A 9,896-nucleotide genomic window follows, 5' to 3' on the forward strand; every position below is an offset into this window, starting at 1 on the left:
AGAAGGCAGTTGAATGACTTGCTGGATTTGTGAACTACCTAGCAAAATTCTCACCCAGTTTGTCAGAGTGAGACTCTCTAAGCAAACTCACTGCAAAGAATGTTCAGTGGTATTTGGGTACAGAACTTTCAATTGCAAACACTGAGTGACAACCTAGTGCTGAGATACATTGAAGTCATCCTGCACAGTGATGCAAGAGTTAGGATTTGGAGCAGAATGTGCAATGAAGAACAATTGTCATGTATCCATGAAAGCCAGCAAGGAATCGAGTCTATTGCAAGGAAGGCAAGAGAAGTGCACTACTGACCAAACATGAACAATGAGATCAAGGACATCAGCCCATGCACTGCAGTGATTGTAATGATCATCATGCAAAGCAAGCTAAAGAACCCTTCATGACTCATCATCTCAGACAGACCATGGATGAATGCAAATTGCTGCTGATGCTGTAATCAAACAAAAATGCTGGAAACTCAGCAGATTTGGCAAAAGGTCATCTATAGTTGAAACACTGGTTCTATTCTCTCTCCACTGATGCTGTCGGACCTGCTGAGATTTTCCAGCTCTTTTGAGACCATCGATGAAGCTTGGTATAGATCTATTCATTCTCACCAAAATTGATAGTCACAATCTACTTTTGGGGTTAGACAAGGAGCCAACCATCCATGAGGTCATGGAACATAATGTCATGAAAGTCATAATGACTGGTATGCTTTAAGTGACAATGGCTCTCAGCTATGAATAAAGAATCCACATATTTCATGAAGGATTGGGAAATTCAATATTATACATGACTGCTACACTATCCCCAATCAAACGAAAAGGGCCGAGGCTGTGAAAATTGCCAAAGGGATGAAAATAAAAACATGTCAATCCAGCACAAACACACAAAGCAATCCTAGACTGGATGGATACACCAAATAAAGGCATGCAAAGTAGTCTAGTTCAGTAACTGATGTCACAATGCACCTAAACAGTTTGCTTAAGAGCTCAAACATGACTGCAGCTATGAGTGTGACAAAATCAAAATGAAACCAAGCCAAATTTCACCTTGAAAGCCACCAAAGAGTCTGGAAGCTGCAAACATGCAATGCTCTCCAAAGTCAGCACACTTTGTAGGACCAGAATAGAAACTGATCACCTCAAATCCTACACTGAAAATAAAACAACCAGTTACATAACAGTATCTGCAGACTTGTGGGGTGCTGGAGAAGCTGCTCCTTCATACTAGACAGCTGATAGATGCTTCTCCACCAATGAACTGAAAAACCAGTCCCAGAGATCAACCATTCCCCAGGTCAACAGACCATCAGCAACAATTACCACACTCCCTGGAAAGCTATCATCCAAGGTATATATGGACAGACAATAACAACCCACACATACCAATGGAAGATGCTTTAAAGATTGCAAACAGTGTATGTTTTAGGACAGAGAAGCAGATCAGAATGGGTGAGACTTCCCATCTCCCTGCAGCATGTTTGCAGTGGTGGAGGCAACTTGCCGTTGGCCAGCAGTGGGATCATCCAGTTCTGTCTGTGTCAATGAGATTTCCTGTTAGTCACACCCACTGCTGCCAGGGAACCTACAGTGGAGGGGCACATTGGCCGGAGTGGGAGATCCCACCAGCTGGAAAATCTAGTCCACAGATGAGCTTGTTGTACATGCAGGATGATTTTCATTGAGTCTGTGTCCCATTTACAACTGTAAATTGGAATTAGTGGACATGTTGATTTTTTATGAAAGGGGATTTATCACTTCCCATAGACATATGACCACTCATCCTTTGTGTACAGGGCTTGAGAGCAGAAGCCATTTCATCCATCATTTGGGCCATCCTTAAAAATCAAAAATAACGTAGATCCAATAAACATGTTACATTTCACTGGGGCCCCAAGATCACTAAAATCAGGATCATTTCTTTTTTTAAGAGCATCTACTTAGTGCAAATGCTGTCAATTACATCAAGAATGTACAGAATTTTTCAGGTCATTGATTCTACAAAACAATTAAGAGTTGATTTTGTTTCCATATGATCACAACGATACAAGAACAGAATTAGGCCATTGGACCCAGAGTCTTCTCTGCCATTCAATCATAGCTGATATGATTCTCTTCCCTATTCTGCTGTTTTCTCCCTGTAACCCTTGATCCCCTTATTGATCAAGGCCTTAGCTATCTCTGTCTTAAAGACACTCAATGACCTAATGTCAAACAGATTTACTGCCCTCTGGCTGAAGAAATTCATCCTCATCTCAGTTTCAAAGGAGCATCCGTTCACTGAGGTCATGCCCTCTGGTTCTAGATTTTCCTACTAGTGGAAATATCCTCTCCACATCAACTCAGTCTCAGCCCCACAGTATCTAAGTTTCAATAAGATTTCCCCCCTCATCCTCCTCAACTCCAACAAGTATAGACCCAGAGATCTCAAACATTCCTCACACAACAAGCTCTTCATTCCAGGGATCATTCTTGTGAACCTCCTCTGGGCCCTTCCAGGCCAGCACATCCTTCTTTAGATATGGAGCCCAAAACTGTTCACAATACTTCAAATGGGGTCTGACCAGAGCCTTATACAGCCTCAGAAGTACATCCCTGCTCTTGTATTCTAGCCCTCTCAGCATAAATGTTAACAATGCATTTGCCTTCCTAACTGCCCACATTCACTATCTATGCCTCTCACTATTCTCCAAGTTTCTCCCCATCTTCCAAGTTATTTCTGCTGAAATGTAGAACTACTTGATGGGCGCAAACAATCAGAACTGTAAGAGGAACTTTCCAGTTCAGCAGCGAAGATGTGCAGTCACACCATTTGCTGCACACTACCAGAAGATCAGCATCATACACAAGATTAAGCTCTGAGTTCAACACAAGTATTTGATACAGGACAAGCGCCTGGAATGGTTGGGTGCTTGGCCTCTACTTGGGGGAACATTTTCTTCATAACACAATCAGTAATTGCAGATTATGGATAAACTTGTTAATTAGTTGAATTTTACATCCAAAATGTATCTGGGTTCACCCTGACCTAAACTTCTACTTACTATCAGAAATGCTGAGGCACTAAAGGTTTGCAGAGTGAGAGGTCACTGACCTGGAACGTTAACTCTTGCTTGCCCTACAGCTCAGCACCTTGATGTGTGTTCTTCAGACAAACATGCAAGCAACAGCATCAACTACCCAAGGGTTACGAATTCTCCAACGTTTCATTGATCAGTTGACGAGTACAAAGCTGAAGAGGTGATCAATATAAAACACGCTAAAAGCACGGATATTCAGAAGGAAGTTTAACATCGATCACTGGGCCTCGTTTCATCTTTACAATGCAGCCATATTGTGTTCAGGGAACATCAGAGCAAGGTCTCCCATCATTGTAGTGGATTTCCCAACAGTTTGAAGGAAGTTTAGTTTTACACACAAGCTAGAGTTTCAGAAACTAATCGAGGCAAAATTGAATAGGTATTAATACAATTAACATAAAAGCAGACTGCAGAAGTTTCTATATGTAAAAGTGAAGCACTTGCTTAAGACAAATGTAGGTCCAGTACAGAGTCAAGAGAATGCCAAACGAGAGAAAGAAAATGGTAGAGGAGCTAAATGATTGTTTGTTTACCAAGGAAGATGCAGGCAATCTCCCAGGTACAGAGATCCAGGAGGATGCAGCACTGAAATAAATTAGTACAAAGTTACATTAAGAAATTAATGGGACTGAAAGTTGATAAGTCTCTGGAATGCATAGATCTGGTCCCAGAGTGTTCAAAGAGGCTCCAAAACTCTACAGAATCTGGAATGCTCCTTATGATTCAAAGATAAGGAATGATGCCCCACTATTTAAGAAGGGATGGAGAGAAAAAAAATGGAGTTACAGACCCATCAGCTTTACATCAGTGGTTGGAAAAATGCTGGAACCTATTAAAAAGGTTGTGATAAATTGACACTTGGATAATCATGACCTGATTGGGCACAACCAGCACGGATTTATGAATGAGAAATCATGTTTGATGGAGTCTTGAGGATGTTACTAACAAAGTTAATAAATTTAAGTCGATGGATTGACAAACATGATACATTGAGATTTTTGATAGCTTTATGAAGTCCCCCATAAGAGCTTGATCAGCAAAAGAAAAGCATTTGGGGTAGGAGGCAATATAGTGGCATAGATTAGGGATTGGCTAATAGGCAGTTGGAATAATGGGTAATTCTGACATTGACAGGCTGTGGCTCGAGGGGTACCATCAGAATCAGTCCTGGGGCCCAGCTGTTCAAAACTACTGATATGGATGTCAGGACCAAATATAATATTTTCAAGTTCACAGATAATAAAAAGCTAGGCAGGAGTGTATTGTGAGGAAGATGTAAAGCAATTACGGAAGGATGTGGAGACACTAAGTGGGCAGGAACATGGCACTTGAAACGTAACATGGAATAATGGGAGGTGATTCCATTTGGTAGAAGGAACAAATGTGCAGATATTTCTTAAATGGCAAAAAATTACAAAGTATAGGTGTACAAAGGGACCTGGGTATCCCTAAGTCACTGAAGGCTGATATACAGGTGCAGCAAGCAATCAGGAAAGCAAACAGGATGTTTTTCACAAAAGGACTAACGTACAGAAGTCGTGAAGTCTTGCTTCAACTGCACACACTTTTGGTTAGATCACACCTGGAGTAATGTGTGCAGTTTTGTGCCCCCTTAGCTCAGAAAAATATATTATTGCCATTGAGGGGGATGCAGAGGTTCAGAGTTGTGCCAGGGATGGCAAGACTGTCTTGAGAGAAATTAGGTAAACTGGGCTTATACTGTCTAGAGTTTCAAAGAATGAGAGGCGATCCCATTGAAGTTTAAAAATATTTTTAGGGATTGTGGACATCACTGGCTGAGCCAATATTTGTTGCCCATCCATTTTTTTTGTCCTTCAATTGAGTAGCTTGCTGGGCCATTTCAGAGTCAATGACATTGCTGTGGATCTGGAGTTACATGCAGGTCAGACCAGTTAAGAACAGCAGATGTCATTCATTAATGAACTGATGGGTTTTTACAATCAACAATGGTTCGATGGTCACCATTAGACTTTTAATTCTAGATTTTTACTTCATTCAAATTTCGCTATCTGCCATGGTGGGATCAAATCCAGGTCCCCAAAGAACTACCCTGGGTCTCCGGATTCCTAGTCCAGTGACAACGCCACTACACTTCCATCTGCTCCAGAGTACAAAACACACAAAAGGAATAGGTAGGTTAGATGGAATTCTCTACTCCAGAGAGCCACGCAAGCTCAACTGAATATCTTGACGGCAGAAATCCAATTAGCAATAACTCAGGCGTTATAGGGATAGTGGGTATAAAAGGTATTGAAGTGTCAATTAATCATAGCTGTGTTGGATGGCAGAGCAGGCTCTACAGGCTGAATGTTTTACTCCTGCTCCCACATCCCTACATGGTGCCAATAACAAAAGTCAAAATTTAAAAACTTGAACAACTTGTTTTGCGTTGAATAGAAACAATTTACAATATGGGATACTCTGAACAATAAACAAACACCTTCACATCAAGTAAACTTAGGAGGTTTCCCTTGTGCACTGAGCACAATGGCATTGATTTATCACCAGTTTAGCATTTTGAGATTCTAAGTGTGCTTATGAAACTCCAAAGAAATCTGACAATTAATGGGATACTGTATCAGCCAAAATTTAGTGGTTATTAGGATGGAAATTTAAACATGAAAACTTCATGGAACCTCTTTCCTTAATATTAGAATCCAATGGATGGATTTGGTAAAAAAAAGGTTCTTGGGGGGCAATCTCTGAAGAATTTAACCAAGAATGAACAATGGTGTTTCACATTTCACAACATTTTGACAGTAAAAAGGTTAGAATTGTTTCAAACAGCTTATCTTCAATCAAAATGCTTCCTGGACATTTCATTTTTACTGGATGAAGTACAACATGTAACACTTGTTTTGCACACAGGTGTGGGTGAGGCTTGGAGGAGAAATTAGATCATTTCCCCTTTGTGAAAATGGTGTGCGAAGATATACCTCGCTGCATGAACTCAAGACTTTTAAGCTATTAACAGCCATATTAAAATATTTCATTGCTTGGAAAAAGTTGCAGAGCAGAGTCGTCGCTGGCTGCAACTTGCTCACTATTCCTTCAATGCCATGTGTTGATAGAGACAAGGGCACACCCCTGCTGGTAGTAAAAAATCACTGCAGTATCTAACAAAAACAGAACATATTGCAAAGGCAACAGCTCAGGAATGTCAGTGTCTAAGGTCAAACGATAGGCTGAGAACTCAGGGTTTGCACTCAGTCGTCTAGCCCCCAAGCATGAAGCCGCTGCCTCCCTCAGACTTGCTGCATATTTTTAGCATTTCCTACACCCTTTTATTAAAGTCAGGATTTCTAAATACTTGCACTGCGTCTCATTTTATGTAAAAAGCAAGTCTTCTCTTCAATATAGGCAACCAAAATAAATTAATTTTTCAACACCTCTTGGATATTCTTCATGAAAGTGACAACACCTTGAATGCAAGCTTGAAACCTGCAACCAGCCCAAGATCCCAGGTATCACTGAAGCCTGATAGGGAATAGTTGAGGAGGAAGCAGTTCAGAAACTTGCTTAACCTTAAGCATCCATGTAACCTCATTGCAGACTTCTGACTATGGCAACTAGTTATAGTGTTGTGTTCTTTTCCCAAGGAGGCAACTTTTAAAGCACTGTTTTAAGATTTTAAAATTATCTTCACTGAAAGCAGAAAGGCCTGCAAGGCATTTTTAATGTTGTCTCAGCTGACTTGATCCAACAGCAAGTTCTAAAGAAATTCAACTCCAGCTGAAGAAAACAATTTAAGACATGAAAACATGCTGAATTATTTCCATGGACAATGCCAAGTAACAAGCCTTCCTTGGCCAAAAATTCCCAGCAGGCAGGAACAAAGAAAACAAAGTAAGTTACAGCACTTTGGCCTTCCAAACCTGGACCAAACATGCTGCCTGACTGAACAGAAACCCCTTACCGGGACCATATCCCTCTATTCCCATCTTACGTATATTTGTCAAGGCACTCCTTAAAAGTCACTATCATATCTGCTTCCACCACCTCCCCTGGTAATGGGTTCCAGGCACCCATCATCCTCTGGGTTAAAAAAAAACTTGCCTCGTACATCTCCTTTAAAATCTTGCCCCTTAAACTTATGCCATTTGTAATCGATTCTTCCACTCAGGGGAAAAAAGCTTCTGACTATCCACTCTGTTAAAGCCCCTCAATCTCCTTAGTTCCAGTGACAACAAACCAAGATTCTCCAATCTCTCCTCATAGCTAACACCCTCCCATACCAGGCAGCATCCTGGTAAATCTTTTCTGTACCCTCTCCAAAGCCTCCACATCCTTCTGTTAGTGCAGTGACCAAAATTGAACACCACTTCAAGTCCTTTGCAGATCACCCTTCTCCCTTTGTCAGACTTCCACATTCCATGAGAAAACCAACAACAGCTCATTCTGGTAAAGTTCAAAATTCCCCTTCTATTGAATTGGTGTAACGCAAGTTCATTACACCAATAATCAAAAATTCAAATTTGAGTACTCATTTTATTTAAAGACATGTCACCTAAGCCTTATGCTATTATTTCTTATATTTACAGCCACATGTTTGAAAACATCTTCTAAAGGGAAGCCAATGACATTGCCACCAACAAGGTGATGAATATCTGTTGTCCGCTGGCCATCGCAAAGAGATTTCTTATTAAAGTTAAAGCCAGAAAAACCATGGTACTTTCAACATAGAGCAGTCACATTTTTAATTTAGAGCAATAAACCAGTAAGTTAAATTTAAGAATGAACCGTAGCACATCAGTTCAACAGCAGGTTTACATATTTTAGTTACCACTAAAATTACAATATTCCATTCTGGTCACTGGCATCCTATAGCTACACAAATCATTTAAGTACTGAATCTTAAGATAGCAAAATTCTCAAGCAGCTGGTGTAATTCATTCAGAAAAAAAGACACCCTCCCATCACAGAGGATGGACGAGATACCTCCAAACTCCAAAATGCCTGGTGCACACTGGAGGAAACCCTATTCTGCAGTGAGGGTGTGAGCACCATTTGTTCAAATTCCCAGTGTAGGCAAAAACATTTGAGACTTTGACCCTCCCTGCTTTACTGAAAATGTGGGCAGCACACAAGCTCAAACTCTCACCAGCACTTAACCTTCAGAAGAGTCATCACCCCCCCCCAGACCACACACAGCTACCAGGCACAGCCAATCTGGATGAACCAGTTACCTGCAGTATCTGTATGTAGTAGGAGTTACAAATTTAAATTAATATCTGACTTACATTAACAAACAGCACTGAAACCAACCTCACAGATATTTCAAGAGACAGAATGGACAGTATACATTGAAGATGGAGGGAGAGGGGGGAAAATGAAAGGAAGCAAAGAGTGAGGACAGAGGAGGAAAGAGAAAGTAAGAGAAAATGAGAGAGAGAGAGAGAGAGAACGGGCAGCTGGGTGTGGAGAGGGCAGAGGAAGAAAGAGAGAAAGAGAAAAGGAAGAGAGTGAGGACAGAGGAGGGGGCAGAGGAGGGGATAGGAGAGAGGGAGAAAGAAAAAGGCAGAGAGAAAGAGGAAAGAGAAAACGAGAAAGGGAAGCAGAGATTGAATGAGAAAGGTAGAAGACAGAGGGAGAGAGAAAGGGAAGGAAAGAGTGGGACAGGCAGAGGGCAGAGGGAGCAATCTCACCGGGTCTGACTTGCAAAGAGCCGTCCTTTCGGCTACACCACAGCGCCTTCTCCCCGCTCTGCACGATGTAATGGTCCTTGGCTTGGAAAAGCTCCATGGTGATGGGATCAGCGACTCCACATGGTGCAGGAAGGAGCGAGAGCCCGTGCCCGGAGCGCCGCCGTCCCGCCGCTGCCCGGTGATCCCGCTCCGCTCGGCTTCTCGCCCCGCCGCTGCCTCGCTCTCTGATTGTTAATTTCCTGCGGCCACACGTGACCCGCCAGCAGCAGCCCGGCCCGCCTCTTAAAGGGGCCGGCCCAGCCCTCCCTTTCTGACGGCCAAATGACAGTAAAAGGCACCTGTTCTTCAACAACCCTTCAGTGGGAGCTTACTGCTGAAACGTCTTTTGTTTTGGAATCTCTCGCCTTACCCTCAGCAGAATTCTTCCAGAGTCATAACCCAACAAAATACCTACAATCTTCTAAGTTGCCCCTTAGTGTCCAAAGATGTGCAGGTTAGGTGGATTGGCCATGCTTCATTGCCTCTTAGTGTCCCAAGATGTGTAGATAGATTAGTGAGGTAAATGCGTGGGGCTATGGGAACAGGGCAGAGGGGCGAGCCTGGGTGGGATGTTCTGTCAGAGTTGGTGCTGGCTCGATTGGCCAAATGGCCTCCTTCTGCACTGTAGGGATTCTATACAGTTTCTTCTGCATCCCTGATTTTAATCAGTCCACAACAAGCAAACCAGAAAAAGCTAGAAAATCTCAGCAGGTCTGACAGCATTTATGGAAACATAGAAACATAGAAAAACTACAACACAATACAGGCCCTTCAGCCCACAAAGTTGTGCCGAACATGTCCCTGCCTTAGAGATTACTAGGCTTACCTATAACCCTCTATCTTACTAAGTTCCATGTACTTATCTAAAAGTCTCTTAAAAAACCCTATTGAATCCGCCTCCACCAGTGTTGCTGGCAGCCCATTCCACGCACCCACCACTCTCTGAGTGAAAAACTTACCCCGACATCCCCTCTGTACCTACTCCCCAGCACCTTAAACCTGTGTCCTCTTGTGGCAACCATTTCAGCCCTGGGAAAGAGTCTAACTATCCAATCGATCAATATCTCTCAACATCTTACTCCTTTATCAGGTCACCCCTCATCCTTCGTCT

General features: G+C 42.3%; 1 protein-coding gene across 2 annotated transcripts in view; it reads right to left on the minus strand.

Annotated features, from left to right (window-relative positions):
- The window catches only part of inpp5f (inositol polyphosphate-5-phosphatase F), a 216,584-nt gene extending 207,635 nt beyond the window's left edge, over window positions 1-8,949 (minus strand). For both annotated transcript variants that reach the window (XM_080205744.1, XM_080205743.1), the window contains exon 1: window positions 8,747-8,949. In XM_080205744.1, the coding sequence (XP_080061870.1) occupies window positions 8,747-8,843 (97 nt within the window). In that variant the 5' untranslated portion in view covers window positions 8,844-8,949. The remainder of the gene's footprint in view (window positions 1-8,746) is intronic.
- Between the last annotated feature and the right edge of the window lie 947 nt (window positions 8,950-9,896).

This window comes from Carcharhinus amblyrhynchos, chromosome 17 (genome assembly GCF_965287045.1).
Source record: "Carcharhinus amblyrhynchos chromosome 17, sCarAmb.v2.hapA, whole genome shotgun sequence".
NCBI classification, from domain to species: domain Eukaryota; kingdom Metazoa; phylum Chordata; class Chondrichthyes; order Carcharhiniformes; family Carcharhinidae; genus Carcharhinus; species Carcharhinus amblyrhynchos.